We start from the raw sequence: 17,130 nt of genomic DNA, 5'->3' as shown, positions 1-17,130 counted from the left end.
GAAATTTTTTTTTTATATATATATATATATATATATATATATATACGATCTCTAAATCCCAATATGGGACAGACACAAAAATTATAACACTGTGGTCAAAAAGGCGAAAATATGTATATATTGAAGGGGATTTATATAAGGATATCTGCCCTTCAATGTAATAGTCGGTGACTACCTAGCTAACTCCCTGTAAATAGGGGTGGTTCCAAAATTGCTGTCTATACTGATAAATTTCATGCATGAAGCATCATCATATGGGAACAAATGTATAATACCACAATAAATGATTGAGAAAGCCCCCTCCGGCGAAACACATGTTTGGGCACTTCAGGGAACCCCTTACAGCCACCAGGGGCACTCCCTGTCGGCAGACTACCACGAGCAGCAACCACAACAGGTATCTCCTGCTGGGAACAGAGTGCAGAGCGCACCCTGCCTCCTGCCCTGCACTGTTCATTACATCAGGGCACAGCAGGGCTAGCTCTGTGCATGGATGTCCCTCTCTCCTGTACTCTTTCTGATGACTAGGGAATCCCCAGAACCGCTCACCTATGGTTCACTGTGTATCACACACATACCATAGGAAGCAGCATTCTGAGGAATATTAACCCTTTTCACATTTTTTCTTTTGATTTCTTTTACACTATTGTGTCTTATTCCTCACACTGTTATCTGCTATAGGTACTCTCATTGTGCGAGGCGCAGGAGAGCAAGTCTGCACTGCATTGTCATCAGATTCGCCCTCTAAACGCCCTGTCCAACAGCAGGTACCTGTGTCCTATTATTTATATCCCATGTATAGGGTGGAATCCGCTCACACAGTGTCCTATGCAGAAAGAAGACAATCCAATTATCGCATACACAGGCTAATAGCCAATAGAGCTATGCTGAGTAAATTGAAAACATGTGGGTATGTGGTAGCTAACCTTTTTTATACAATGACATCACAGTCAAAAATCTGCTTACAGCGACGTTCAATGCACCTAAAATGCTGTAAGCATTTGCAATTTGTGTGTGTATTTTTTGGGACTTTCGTGAAGAATAATTTAGTTTTACTCATATCCTAGATACACTTCTTTAGCTTTAGTTCACTATGGGAAATACTAAGGGACAATTTTATTAAAGGCCAGTTTGGGCAATTTTTTTTGGGGGGGGGGCATTTATTTTTGGTAATTTTGCAAACCCCAGATTTACTAAGGTCATAACTGCCAAAATGTAACCAGTTTTCTAAAATGCCCATTTCAAATCATAATCCCAATTTCCCAATGTAAAACTGTCAAAAGACCATTGTAAAAACTGCTCAAGAACTGAGGTGTCTTTGATAGGAGAGATGGTTCAATCCACTGACAGTTTTGAATCCTCTTGTCTGCACAACATATGTAAAAAAAAAAAAGTATTCTCCCTCCTGTCCAAATATTGTCTAAAAATACAATGCATTTGTAGATGAAAAAAAAAAGGAAACATAATATAATCATGGTGCCCCCATTACATCTTTTATGTAATATTATGGGCCCACTACATTTCTAATACTCATTTTTGGACTCCTAATTATAAATAAGAAGTAATAGCTCCCAGATACACTTTATTAACAAACTAATGAGCCACATATTTTATTTAGCAATACCTGTATATTAAAGAGGATATCACAGATTTTATTTATTAATATATTGGACAGATGCACATATTAGATTTGTTACAGTAACGGGAGCACATACTACATTTATTACAGTAATAAAGCCACATACTAGATTTAATACAGCAATAGGGGCACAAATTAGATTTATTACAGTAATGGGGACACATAATACATTTCTTACAATAACAGGAGCACATTTACTCCCTGCAATGTGCACCAGTTCCAAACCACTACCATCTTTTCTTTTTACATTTCCCCCTAAGTCTTATTTATGAAAGAGCAAACACCCAGCACAAAGGCCTTTTTTGTGACATACTGCACCACCCAGTATAAATGTTTGCTCAATCCACAAGGAAGCATTTGGGGCAGGAGCGTATCTATAATGGGTGCACCCATACTTCCAAATACTTACCTCTCTGAAGTCCCACATCGGCTGGAGAGGCGCTACACAGAATGCCTGGAAAGTGCCCACAATGGCCACTTTCCTGGCGTTCTGCGCATGTGCAGTAGGGAAATCACCGGGAAAATGGCTGCCGTGCAATTCTCCCGGAGTAGTGCGCATGCTAGTGCCCGGAGTCTACTGAATGTGTCAGTACGCCGCGACCCCCGGAGAGAGAGGAGGGGTCCCCGGATGGTGAGTAAACACAGGCCCCCTCCTCTCTAAATACGCCCCTGGTTTGGGGACTTTCCTTACTCAGTGCAGATTAGGACCATGAGTGCGCCCACAGGCAAAGAATATACTTTTTTTAGCAGATTTAAATGAGATACAGGGGTTAGGAGCTGCATTTGGCGCAGAGTTCCCTTCTTACAAGGGCACACAGCCTTTTTTCCTGCAAAGGACATTGCTTTTCCCGGCCTAGTGGTGCTTCACTCTATACACCTTGCACATGCTCAGAGTGTTTGCATCTTAGACATGAGTCTGTATCATCTCCTGCACCTACCAATGTACAGTTAATGTATATGCTTTTGTAACATCCAATAAAGTCAGGCAATAGTAACCATAATATAAACATATACAATCTAAATAAAGAAAACAACATTTAAATCTACTGCAAGATTTAGTCATTATTTTTTATTTAAATTCTACATAAATACAAAGTAAATAATGGAGGGAATCTCAACATAGAAGGCATATTTTTAAAATCCTACAATATACAATCCTGCATTCTGTTTCTATCTGTTTACATGTTTTATCCCCTTTTGAGCTATACTTCTTATTTTTATTATTATTATATTAGTAGTATTATAATTATACCATTAAATATTTAGATAGACCTAAAAATTATAGACCAGGTATTCTATTGCCCCAGTATTCTATCTTTGAAGTATAATAAATGTTGATTGTTCCTCCAACCCCAGTTATACCCCAGAATATGTGGTATGTTTGTCTTAGTCACTGATATCAATAAAAATAGTTACCTGACTATTAAACCAAGCTCCCACATGTTGAGTTACACGAATGTCGTAAGTGCAATAAACTTTTTCCAAGCTTAGTAACTTTCGAGATTGCCTCTACCCTCTAGTGCTTTTCCTTATACTGTCATCTACTCCTCACTTAGACGCCTAACACCTTGTTGCTTACACCCTGTTGCTTATTGGAGTGTTGTGATCACTAATGCAGCATTGTATATAAACTGTCCTTGTCCTGCATTGTATTGTACTGTAAGTCACCTGTTGCTTGTTCACTTATTTGTCTATGTACTCTGTAAGGCGCTACAGAACACTTGTGGTGCCATATAAAGGATGATGATGATAGAGCAATGTAATAAACCTTGTTCTTATGCCATGAATTAGCATTGTCACCTCCAGTACACTTCAGAAGTTTTTTGGTCCTAAAGACATTTTAATAATATTCATTTGGTCCTGTTCCTTGATTGTTAGTGTCATCGGCATTTCACCACCAAGTGATTTTGAATTCATAAATAGGGCGCTTGCAATAATAGTGATTAACAAGATGCTTGTCACACACCCCGATGCACTGATGCTCCACAGTGATGCCTCTCTCTGAGAGATCGGTAACTATACAGTGCAGAAGATCGTACACGTCAGCCACCGCTTCCCAGGGCCCAAATGACACATCCACCTCACAGTGGTGCTCAAAGTGCTTAGATTCATTCTCGCTCCTCTCAAAACGTAGTGTGTTGAATTGTGGGCACTCATAAGGAGTGATGGGCATCTCTTCCTTGAAGACACAGACCTTCAACTTGGCAAATCGTGCTTTTCTCTGAATAGCTCGTAGTTTCCCAATCTCAATGATGCGCTCCAAGTGGTCTTTGAAAGACAGTTGTGATAATTATGTTAGAGAAAAATTAGTTGACATTTGCATTTTGTAAAATTTCAAGCTCATTATCTAAGAATTATCTAAAAGGATGCGTGTCATGCAGATCTCAAATATCTAACTATAGCAGTAAATCCTGACTAAAACCTATATGAAATGTAATTTTAAAAACATACCAAATGGTCTAGAACTGCTCAACATGTCTGCTAAAGCTGGGTGTTTTTCTGCCATTTCATAGCTCATGAAGTACAAATTTCCCACTTGTAATGTCTGTCTGTATGGTTTATTGTTGAATCACTATAAATATATCAGAGCTGCTCTGCTATTTTGGTGTCACCCCCTCAGATGCTGACACTGAGCAGCCACATTGTGCAGGGAGGCCGGGAGGGGCTGGGGACTGCCCAGCAGCTGCAGGAACAAAGGGCAAGTCCCCAGTGTGCCAAGAACGGTTGGCGTGACATGCAGTCACGCCCCCAAAATGTCACACAGCAGGGGACATGGCTTCATGGTTGCGAAGCCACATCTACTGGGGACTATGGACACAAGAGGATGTGAGACATCTTCTTGACATGGGCGTCTGAAAGTGAGGGGCAAGGGGGCGGATCATCTGACCAGGGCCAGTGCAAGGTTTTTGGGCACCCTATGCAAAACTTCAGCCTACTGCCCCCCACCATCACTAATACCCAGGGCCATAACTAGGGAGGTGCAAACGGTGCGGCCGCACAGAGCGCATCGCTCTGTCAGCTGTACCGCTGCTCACCCACAGCTCCTGCAAATGGCTAGCAGGGTATCTGTAATGGCACCCAGCTGCTAGAGTCTCTGCAGCAGTGCCACCTAGAGCATCCTTAGGATGCTCCAGACTGTCATATTGCTGCCATCGCTCCTGAGAATGCTCCGGGGATTGCTGTAATAACCCGCTACCAGCCACACCCCCTCCACGTGACGTCATATGGAGGGGGTGTGGCCTGCACTGCGAGCGCTAGCTACAGCACTTTTTATACCCACTTACTAGTCAGTAAGGTGATAGTGAGGAGGCGGATACTTATAAGTTCCCCTGACGCCTGTCTGCATTGAGTAGAACAAGGATGTCTCTCTCAGAGATATCCTTAATTATGTGATGGGTAGACTCAGTGATGCTCCCCTAGATCCTGGCGTCCTAGACAGCTGCCTAGAGCTGCCTAATGGTAGATCCGGCCCTGCATCTGACATGCATGGAAGTCTGTGAAGGTATCATCTGGTGATAGAAAAATGTAATGCAGGACATTTCAATATTACACCTGGGATGTAGTTACATCCATGGCGTATGTATAATGGGTGCAGGGTTTGTGATACATATGGGCCCTTGAGCCCAGGAGGGCCCACACCCTGCACCTATATATTATACTTACTTCTCCAGAGTCTCTTGTCAGCGCTGTAGAAATCTCCAGAAAAATGGCACAACAGGTAGGTTTGCGCATGTGTAGTAAAAACACCACCAGGAACAAGGCGCAGGGGTCATGTTCCCAGGGAACTGGCCATGCGTAGCAGATTCACTATAGTGCTGCAGTCTAAAGCGGTGCAAGAGAAGGGTGGGAGCTACATGGAGATTGCACCCTCCTCTCAAACTGCCCTTGCGTTACATAGTCAACATTTATGCTGTCAACAGTCAAAATGTGGACAGCACAATGTCAACAGGAGAATGGCAATATGGTTGTAATGTTATTTAAAGCATTTTAACAGTGTCGGGAAATTATAACTTTAAACATGACTGTAAAGCATCATGTTTAAAGTTAAAATACTTTAAAAAACAATACAACTGTGTTGGAATTATCCTGTCAACATTACGCTGTCAACATTTTCAAAACAGAATTCGGGTTATGCCTCAAACCAACGGATTGACTGATGACATCATCTCCAAGCATCCCCTGTAACGAAGACCTGGGTCCGATGTGAACGGCTCAACCCAGGAAATAGTGTAAAAAGGGTAAAACCCGGCTCTTGTCAATGCTCACTCCATGCTCAGTGTCCTGGGTTGGAGCCGGGTTTTTGGTGGAAAAGGGTTATTAGTGGCAGCATGTGAAAGAATGACAAAATCACTGGAGTTAGAAGACAATTTGATGCCTGCTGCATCTGTTCCATTCTAGAGAAAATTAGCTTATAACATCATACAATTTAGCTATTGGTGTTTTGAAGGACCTATTACACTTTAGAACTTGCACATGCTCATAGTGCTACAGGAAGAAAGAAGACTGCGGAAACCTCTTGGCGATCATTTTGTATTGGCCAAAAAATAAAAAAATAAAAATACAGTAGTATGCTGTTGGTAGTAAATACTAACCAAGGGCCCTGATTCAGAGTTGTACGCTAATGCAGCCGCTGCTGTACTTGTGTATGCTGTGCGAAAATATGCAAATGTTGCACCTGCCGGGATTTGTATTGAGATGCCCATCTGCAGCTTTGCAAAACCAAGCAGCTGCGTATAAAGATGCAGCATTGGTCACAGATCATTCGATTATCACAGTTCTGAGTAATCTAATGGCTGCTGAGAAAGGCTGCGGGAACTGAGGCACCGGAGCCAACTTCACTGCATAGGGGATCGCAGACGCAGGCTGTGACATAACCCAGAAATAGTCATGACATGCATGCACTCTTTGCCATCATTCCCTGTTACGTCCCACAAACATTCCCTGACTGTCAATCATACTGCGAGTAAATAGTAGCTGTGAGCGACTTCTGTAATGTACCTTGAGGCATGCACAGAGATAATCACTGAACTGCGACATCGGTATTGTGTACATCTCTGAATCAGACCCCAGTACTCTATTTACAACCCACAGCATCTAAAACACAACACTGATATACAGACAGGGGGGTAATTCAGAGATGGAGTCAGCCACCATTTTGTCTGTATGCTAATGCTGCCGCTGTTGGGTGTCCAATTGAAATGTCTACTGGCTGTGGCGTGATTAAGCTGATGTGCATACAAGGCTCTATCGGTGTACCATCGGACTCTGCTCCTGCCTATGGCCGACGCACAATGTCCAAGTGATCGTGGTAGCTAGTTTCAGAGCAACTGTATATCAGTACTAACAACAGAATCACACTGATACTGTGCAGGCTGGTGTTTGTATAATTCAAAGAGGTAAAATTGCATTATAATTCCTCCACCCTGTATATACAGATGTATCTTGCATGAAACACACTGCACATGCCCTAATTGGAGTATATCCAATGCACATACGTAGACCTGCACACATCTAACCTTATGACCGGAGAGGCATATCAGGGGCATGTTTATGTAGCAACAGTTCAATACGGGCATGTGTACGAAACTACGGCTCGGCTTACACAGATCAGCATTTACGCACATATGCGCCTGTACGAAGTGTATGTTTTGCGCCAGCTATAGCGCAGATGCAGGTACACACTGATGATGACTTGTTGCAAACTTGCCACATCTGCTGCCCATGCGGCTGCATCTCAAGATCTGTACATCTTGTCATATATGTGGATATAAATGCCAGAAGACCACAGTAACCCCAATAAACATGGCAGGAGGGTGCCATACTACCACGGTACCAGGGGTGTCTTAAGAGAGGAGGGGGCCCGTGTGCACTCCCTGTGCGGGGCCCCCTCCTCTCTCCCCGGTGGCCGGCAGCTGACTGATGCAGCTAGCCAGCCACCGAAGCCTTAGTAGACTCTGGGCACTAGAGCGTGCCCGGAGTCTACTGCGCATGTGCAGAAAGGCGGAAAGTGGCCGCAGTGGCCATTTTCCGGTGTTCTGAGCAGCGCAGACACCTGACGTGGGACCACGGACAGGTAAGTCTAAAATAATATGGGTGCAGTGTGTGCGGTGCGGGGCCCCCTGGGGGCCCGTGTGCCGCGCACACACTGCACCCATTATAGATACCCACTGCACGGTACCCTGTCTGTGCTGCAAAATATATTTAATTTCCTCTGTGTGTGCTATTCCTGCGTACAAGTGCTCCATCCTAAGGGAGCAGAGTGGGCAGTATCAGATCTAGCACTGGGATATGGGGGGTGGCGCATGGTCAATGTCATCTCTTTTGGGCATGTGTAGTCAGGCATCAAAGGGGTTTCATGCTGCATGCACCTGTGCCACAGCAGGGAGGTACAGGAGAACCCAACACTGGTTCTGCTCATACACTGTTTTTACAAACACTATTGTTTTTATTAATTCACATCCATTTTACTACCAGCTCTGATTCAGCCCCACACAGTATAAAAAAGAGCAACTGGGTAGTGGGTAACAACTGGTTAGAAATATGCTGTAGATACTGAGGTACAAACCACTTATGAAAAATAAGTTACCATATTGGCACGAAATGTGCTTTGCCTTTCATGACAGGTACACATTTCCTCACACACAAAAGGCGAGTGGTGAGTGCCTGTTTCTTCAGTACAAACAGTCATGATCAGAAGCAATAGAGGAATTTCATATCATTTAACCATTGTACAGCGCCATATTCACCCTATCAGTAACTTCTTGCACTAAGAACTATTTTTTGCTTCCCATGTCTTAATTAGTCTCCCTACCAAATGGTTGTTAGATCAAGCTACTGACCGCTCTGTACAGGGGAAGTTTAATTATGGCCACCCTAGTTTAATTATGGCCAGAGAAGAAAATGTTGCAATGAGATCTAGAAATGCAATATTGCCTTTGAGAGGATATCCCTTTCCTTACCTTTGTAATATGGCATTAAGTCCAGAAAAGCTTGCCTCACTTTCTCTCCAGTAAGTGGCTGCATTTTGTCTAAAAGGTCAAGCAGAGGCCCAATTGAGTAGTACTGAGCCTCCTTGTACACCATTTTCACACGGTCTCGTGAAGGAAGTTCACTACAGCGCAAAAAGTTTAGAATGTCCCTGAAAACACAAAAATGCATCAATATTAATGAAAACAAACATTGAACATTCAGAAATTCTTAGGTAAAATGAATGAGGAATATCTGTCCACCTGCTGATGCTTCTGTGCACGGCCCTGTTGCTACCACTGCTCCGCACTTCCTCTGCTGCCACTGCCCCACACACCTGCTGCCTGCCCCCGCAGCCATCTCTCCCTCTGCACCCCCAAAACACCTCCTGTGTGCTGTCCGCTCCTCCACCCATGCTAGTGTACCTATTTGTTGTCCTTCTGCCCTGCAGGTGGCCCAGTTTGCTCATCAAAACCCTCATGGTTAATAAATTATAAAAAAGCAATAAAATTCCATAGACAAAAAAACCTTATGGTTTCACATGTCCCATTAAGACTTCTTAGACATGATCTGAAATTTCACAAAACCTTCGGAATTTGTGCCACTCAAACTATAAAAAGCAATGAAATTATGATCATTAAGGTTGAAACCTTAATGGACATGTTACTTGCGCAATACAGATATGGTATGCCATCACACCCTGTGGTTGACTGCAGATTCAGCACTCTTACAGAGTGAGATTGCTGTCACTCACAAAATGGTGGAGCTGCTAATTCACAGAATTGTATGTTCATTGGAATACACACATGCAGTCTATGCAAGTGAGGTATGAGCAGAAGATACAGCTGCACATATGGGATAAGAGTGGAGTGGATGGAGGAAGAGATAGAGTGGTGTGGATGGGGACATATAAGTGTGGAGAGGTAGGGAGCAGCACTGATGGGAATAAACCAAAGTGATGCTGATTGGTGGAAAACAGTGGTGCGGATGGGGGGGACAAAGTGATGCAGATGCGTGCAAAACAGTCGTACAGATATAGGGGAGAGTGGCACGGTTTGGGAGAACAGAGCAACGTGGATGGGGTTGCACAGTGGCATGGATGGGGGAAGACAGAGCAGCGCAGATGGGTAAAGACAGATTGGTATGGAGGAGGGAATACAGACTAGCACTATGGGAGAACACACATCAGTAGAGATTGGGAAAGATAGATTGGTGCAGATAAAGGGAAAGACAGATTGCCACGGTTAGGGGGCATAGTCGTGCAGATGGAGGGATAAAAAATGGCACAGATGAGGGGAAGACAAAGTGGTGTGACTAGGGGGAAGGTGGTGGTGCACATAAAAGGAAACAGAGTGGCACAGATGCAGGAAGACAGGGCGGCGAGGACAGGGAAAGACAGATTGGTGCGGATGAGAAAATAAAAAACTAGCACAGTTAGGAGACCACACAGCTGTAGAGATTGGGGAAGTTATAGCAGCATAAAGGTGAAGATAGTGTACATTACAGAATAATATAGTTTTAGAAATTAAGAAGCTGAAAGTGTATTCTCAATTAGATGATTGTATGCAGTAAGAATAATGTTGGAACCCAGTGAGATTGTTGTGGTGAACAAATGGGAAGATTGTGGGCACTGAGTGTGCCACATAACTGCTCAAACCTCAGTTTCATAGACTGCATGTGTGTATTCCAATGAGCACACAATTCTGTGAAGTAGCAGCTCCACCATTTTGTGAGTGACAGCAATCTCACTCTGAATCTGCAGTTAACCACAGGGTGTGATGGAAACCCATATCTGTATTGTGCAAGGAACACGTCCATTAAGGTGTCAGCCTTAATGATCGCAATTTCATTGCTTTTTATAGTTTGAGTGGCACAAATTCCGAAGGTTTTGTGAAATTTCAGATCATGTCTAAGAAGCCTTAATGGGACATGTGAAACCGTAAGGTTTTTTGTCTATCGAATATACATATATATATATATATATATATATATACAGTGTATACACAGTCGAGTCACATTATTATGACCACTAGATAATATCCAGAATAACCGCCGTTTGCAGCACAGACAGCAGCTAGACAAGCTTGGAGTGACTCAATAAGGTGCTGGTAGGTATCTGGAGCCATGCTGACTGCAATGCATTCCACAGCTGCTGGAGGGTGCATGGTGGAGTATCCATAGAGCGAACGCAATGATCAAGGTGGTCCCACAAATGCTCAATTGGGTTCACATTGATGAGTGGGCCCAGAGAATGCCATGAAAACATTACCCAGACCATAACTCTGCCACCACCAGCTTGTGTTCTTCCAGCAATGGTTGCAGGGTGTTTTTTCTCTGATGTTTCTGTCCTGACATGCCAACATCCATCCATTTGATGAAGCAGAAAACGTGACTTATCGGAGAAGGCAATCTTTCGCCAATCAGCGGAGGTCAAATTCCGATACAGGCGTGATAATTGAAGCCTTTTCCACAGATGCTCCTTCGTTAGCATAGGTCCAGTGACCATCCATTTGCTTCGGAGCCCCATACGCAGCAGAGCTTGCTGAACTGTCATTTTAGACACACGTCTGGTGGCTCCCAGGTTCATTTTGACGGTGAGCTGCTCCACTGTAGTGTGCGGTCGGCCTTCACACACCTTCGTAGCCGACATTCACCTCTCACATCAATGGCACGTGGTGCTCCATAGTTTCCACATCTGTTATTCACAATGGTACCATTTGTCCAGTCACGATACAACTTCACCACAGCAGCAGGCGAACAGTTCACAAACTGCGCTGTATCAGAAATACTGCCACCCTTGGCCCAAAAGTCAATAATCATCCCCTTTTGCAACTCAAATAAATCGCCCCCTTTACCCATGATAGCATCGATTGATATGTGTGCAGACGGCCTATCGCACACCTTATATACCCACCAAGCCAGCGCACAGCATGTGACGTACGTAATGGGCTATACGCTGCCGACATCAAATGTAGGAGGTGGTCATAATAATGTGACTTGACTGTGTATATAAAATTTTGTCCAATAAACATGGTGAGGGAGCGTTTTATTTAAGCCAGGGCTCGACAAATTCCGGAGGCCAGGTCGCCATGGCTACCAGATTTTGCTGCTTGGCTACTAGATTTTGCAGTGAGGGAGAAAGCAGATCCTCATCAGCTCTGGCGGAGATTCATGCCTATAGTATTGCGGTGTTCATATAATGCACAGGAGTGCATGTGCTGAGTGTCGCCTGCGTTGTCTGCTGTGCCTCAGTCCGTCCTGGCCTGCGCTGACTCCTCCTGTCCGTCCCATCCTGCGCTGACTCCTCCTGTCCTTCTCTGACCCATGCTGTCTGTCTCAGTCTACGCTGATCCTCTTGTACGTCCCGGCTGTCTACTGTCTCCTATCTCCGGCTGCATAGAGTTCTCCGGTAGTAGGGTCTATGCATAGCCAGGGATTGCGGAGCGTCTTCAGAGGGATAGTAGTGTGACCACGAGGGGAGGGGGGTTGTGTTGTACTTTCTGGCACCATTATTATATGTGAAATGTGGTCCGTTATTACTGGAGGGTATGGGGTGGAGCAGAGGAGCTGTGCAGAGCAGTGAGGGGGCCTCCATTTTACTGTATCCATTAAACTGTGACCACTTTGTAGACTAGTCTAGTGTGTATAACAGTTGCATAACACACAGAGCTGTGCTCCTCACTCACTCCTGTCATTTTTTGGGGGGACAGTGTTCTGGCTTCTACACTTTCATCCTGGCTCCTAGATTTTAGAAAAATTTGTCAAGCCCTGATTTAAGCTATGTAGTAAATTATGTATGTTTTGATTGTATTGCTCTTGTAAGACATAAATTGTCAGCAGGAAATTAGTGTAAATGCACATTGGTGCTTGAAAGTTTGTGAACCCTTCAGAATTGTTCTATATTTCGTTGAAATTTGGCCTAAAAGTAGATAAAGAGAACCAAATCAAACAAATGAGACAAAAAATGTAGACGTGCTCATTTTTTTATTGAGGAAAAAGATCCAAAATCACATATCTGTGAGTGCCAAAAGTATGTGAACCTTTGCTTTCAGTATCTGGTATGACCCCCTTGTGCAGCAATAATGGCTTCTAAGCGTTTCCAGTAATTGTTGATTAGTCCTGAACATTGGCTTGGAGGAATTTTTACCCCATTCCTCCACACAAAACAGCTTCAACTCTGTTATGTTGATGGGTTTCCTCCCATGTACTGCTCGCTTCAGGTCCTTCCACAACATTTCAATTGGATTAAGGTCAGAATTTTGACTTGGCCATTCCAAAACTTTAAATTTATACTTCTTTAACCATTCTTTGGTCAAATGACTTGTGTGCTTTGGGTCGTTGTCTGCTGCATGACCCATATTCTCTTGAGATGCAGCTCATGGACAGATGTGCTGACATTTTCCTTTAGAATATTCTGGTATAATTCAGAATTCATTGTCCCATCAATGATGGAAAGTTGTCCTGGGCCAGAGGCAGCAAAGCAGGCCCAAACCATGATACCACCACCACTGTCTTTCACAGATGTTATGAGGATTTTATGCTGGAATGCAGTGTTCTCCTTTCTCCAAACATAAAATAAGATCCCAAATCACATATCTGTGAGTGCAAAAAGTATGTGAACCTATGCTTTCAGTTTCTGGTATGACCCCTTTGTGCAGCAATAACGACTTCTAAGCATTTCCACTAATTGTTGATTAGTCCTGAACATCGGCTGTAGGAATTTACCTCATTCCTCCATACAAAACAGCTTCAACTCTGTTATGTTGATGGGTTTCCTCCCATGAACTGCTCGCATCAGATCCTTCCACAACAATTCGATTGGATTAAGGTCAGAACTTTGACTTGGCCATTCCAAAACTTTAAATTTATTCTTCTTTAACCATTCTTTTGTCAAATGACTTGTGTGCTTTGGGTCATTGTCTTGCTGCATGACCCACGTCTCATGAGATGCAGCTCATGGACAGATGTTCTGACATTTTCCTTTGGAATATTCTGGTATAATTCAGAATTCATTGTCCCATCAATGATGGCAAATTGTCCTGGGCCAGAGGCAGCAAAACAGACCCAAACCATGATACCACCACCGTCTTTCACAGATGGTATGAGGATTTTATGCTGGAATGCAGTGTTCTCCTTTCTCCAAACATAACGCCTCATTTAAATCAAAAAGCTCTATTTTGGACTCATCTGTCCACAAAACATTGAATAAATAGTCGTCTGGCTTGTCCAGGTGATCTTTAGCAAGCTGCAGATGGGCAGCAATGTTCTCGTTGGAGAGCAGTGGCTTTCTCCTTGCAATCCTGCCATGCACACCATTGTTGTTCAGTGTCCTCCTGATGGTGGACTCATGAACATTAACATTAGCTAATGTGAGAAAGGTCTTCAGTTGCTTAGAGGTTACCTTGGGTTCCTTTGTGACCTTTCAAACTATTAGACACCTTGCTCTTGGCGTGATTGTTGTTGGTCGACCACTCCTGCTGAGTAATAATGGTCTGAAATTTCCTCCATTTGTACACACTGGGCCAAATGTAATAGGGTGAGAGTTTAGAAAATGTGAGAGTTTAGCAGTAAACTCTCACATTGGTCAAGTTTTATCTTCAAAATGGGAAAACATCTGGATGAGAGTTTTTCTGAGTCTAAAAACATGCGAGTTTGCATGTTTTCGGATTCTATTACATTGGCTGAGTTTAAAAAGTGTGAGAGTTTACTGGTTAATGTTCACATTTTCTAAACTCTCACATTATTACATTTGGCCCAATCTGTCTGTGTTGATTGGTGGAGTCCAAACTCTTTAGAGAAGGTTTTGTAACCTTTTCCAAACAACTTCTTCTGATTACATGAGAAATCTCCTTTGTTCAGACTTTGATTGATCTGTTCACACCTGATTGTCATCCCATAGATTGAAAATACCTGACTCTAATTTCACCTTCAAAATATCTGCTAAGCCTAAAGGTTCATATACTTTTGCCACTCACAGATATGTGATACTGGATCATTTTCCTCCCAAAAAAATGAGCATTACTCATTTTTTTGTCTTGAATGATCTGGTTCTCTTTATCTACTTTTAGGATTTGTGTGAAAATCTGAGGAAGTTTTAGGTAAAATTTCAGCAAAAATATAGAAAGGATTCACAAACTTTCAAACACCTCTGTATATATGTCCCACAGACTCCAGGAAAGGTAAGTGTCCATCCCACATCCCACCCACTTCCTAGTGAAATGTGCTGGGAGCAAAATGCTGCGATTACTGGGTCCATGCAGTGGGGTGTGGTCAATATCACAGTATTCTATGAAAATGACATTGGCGAGGCCTAACGAAGTGCCAGCCCTGCCCCCATCAGCGATCAGATGTAACTCTCATCTGGACTTCTCCCGGAGGGATGGAAACAAATATCGCCAAGTATGACACAGATGGGGCTGCACCAAGTGTCTGCTTTCCTGCAATCAGTTTGACTCTCAGCATCACCTGAAATTAAAATGCCTGCTCTATAGGCCCCAGAGATTAGGCATTGCTAGAAAAAAACATCTGCAAGTCCTGACAGGTCTGTTTATTACTGTAACTATGTAACAATTAAGCTGGCCTGAGAGAATGAAATACAAACTAAACACTTTATAAGAAATAACTTAAAAACAACAACAAAATCCTTTGTTTGATGAAAAGAGAAAGATTGTAAGCATGATACTAGTGTTCTAGCCTCCAATCATACTACTAGTGTTCTAGCCTCCAATCATACTTAGATATGTACAACAGCTTGCAAAAGTATTTAGTCCCCTAAAACATCAACAGATTTGTCTGTATTATAAATGACACTTACACAGACTGTTCCATACAGTATTTTTACTGCAAATCAGTCAGCTTTAAGAATACATTTTCAGTCTCATAATTCATCATTTGTATGCAGATTTTTTATTTTTTTTAAATAAAAACTTAAAACTGAAAAATTATGTTTGCATCCATATTTAACCATGTGCTGTTAAAGTTCCAGGTTTGCACATATTGCCCTAACAGAAAATCTGTTGAATGTTTAGGGGGTGAATACTTTTGCAAGTCACTGTACAGTATATGCGTGTTGTTACCAAATTAGTAGAAGGGTTTTGCTATCACCCATAAAACCATGATGTATTCAACTGACAGGCTTTTAAAGTGCACATACTGGCCCTCATTCAGACCCACTCGCGAGCGGCTGTCCGCTCGCAAGTGGGTCGATGGTCCCCACTGCGCATGCGCACGACGGAGGGAGCTCTGTCGTGCGCATGCACGAGACCCGACGAGCAAAGGACTTTCCTTCGCTCGGAGTGTCTCATCAAAGGGGGCGTGCTGTCGATGGTGACTGACAGCACGCCCCCTTTGGTGGGCGTGCCGGGGGCGTGCCTGCCAGACGTAGGCGTTCCCAAGGGAACGCCTACCGTCTGAAGCCGGCCCCACTGACATCACTAGTGATGTCAGTGGGAGTGATTTTGGCTCTGATAGAGCCAAAATCACTCCTGGCCTTGCGGTTGAAAAACCCAACCGCAGGCTTTTGCTCGCAGTTTCGATGGTCGCGATGGTCAAGACCATCGCGACCATCATCCTGCACGCTCATATATGCTGTGGGTGGTGACCCACAGCTATACGAGCGTCCAGGAGGACCCTCCATATTAATGGAGGTGGGCCCTGATTCAGAGCGAGCGCTCTGGTCAGAGCGTCCGGCTCTGAATCAGGGCCACTGTCTTCTGACAAGAACAAGCATCATAGATGCTGCTCCATAAAACATGTACATATAAGTGCAAGGTATCATGTGACTCAAAAAGAACATGTGATAGGAGGCAGCAATTTATTAGTACTGTTACTAACAGTGGGCCTGATTCACTACGGATCGCTATTGCGATCACAGCTGCGATCACACACGCAAACATGCTGCAAAAATATGCTAATGTTTGCAATTGCAAAGCCAGCATAGAGACGCCCACTACCGCTTCCGCACATCCGTAAGGCCTCGCAGACCTGCATATTCATTAGTACCATCGGGTAACATCGGCCCCTCACGCACAAATACAACAGGTCTGACCTTACTCAGAAATTGCAACAGTCATCGCACACAGTGAGTACTCAAGTTGTGTAGGCTGTCGCAGTAGCTAATTTATGTACGCCCAGGAAACGGCATTCAAACGGGCAGGCATGCCTGTGTTTCTACAACCACTCCTCCGTCACTACCCCTAAACGCTGACGTCTCATCCCTTGATCTGCGAAGACTTTGTATCTGCGTAAGTGATCTCAGTGCAATCGCAATGCTAACTAATGCACCCGCACTGTTATGCATACACATGCACAGTATGCACCATCGGCCGATCTGCGTACGCTGTTGCAGTTACAATCTGTGATGAATCAGGCCCAGTATCCTATCCATGAAGCATGAAATCTGAGCTCAGAAAGATTTGCCCCAGCCCTGGTTTTTCCTGTTTTGGTATGAATCTATGATGCTGAAAACCTTTTTTTATAGGTAGACTCAAGGGGCCTGTAGTACCCGACAAAGTGCATATCCAGAG

General features: G+C 43.6%; 1 protein-coding gene across 1 annotated transcript in view; it reads right to left on the bottom strand.

Annotated features, from left to right (window-relative positions):
- Window positions 1-2,709: 2,709 nt before the first annotated feature.
- Window positions 2,710-17,130, bottom strand: part of KCTD7 (potassium channel tetramerization domain containing 7) — a 40,712-nt gene continuing 26,291 nt past the window's right edge. Inside the window, exons 3-4 of the mRNA XM_088445952.1 lie at window positions 8,599-8,777; window positions 2,710-3,907 (exon numbers count right to left, since the gene is read on the bottom strand). Coding sequence (XP_088302078.1) covers window positions 3,531-3,907; window positions 8,599-8,777 — 556 coding nt within the window. The 3' untranslated portion in view covers window positions 2,710-3,530. The remainder of the gene's footprint in view (window positions 3,908-8,598; window positions 8,778-17,130) is intronic.

The sequence above is a fragment of the Taudactylus pleione genome, unplaced genomic scaffold, assembly GCF_031769625.1.
Source record: "Taudactylus pleione unplaced genomic scaffold, aTauple2 ptg000391l, whole genome shotgun sequence".
NCBI classification, from domain to species: domain Eukaryota; kingdom Metazoa; phylum Chordata; class Amphibia; order Anura; family Myobatrachidae; genus Taudactylus; species Taudactylus pleione.
This window is presented reverse-complemented; position numbering and strand designations above follow the sequence as displayed.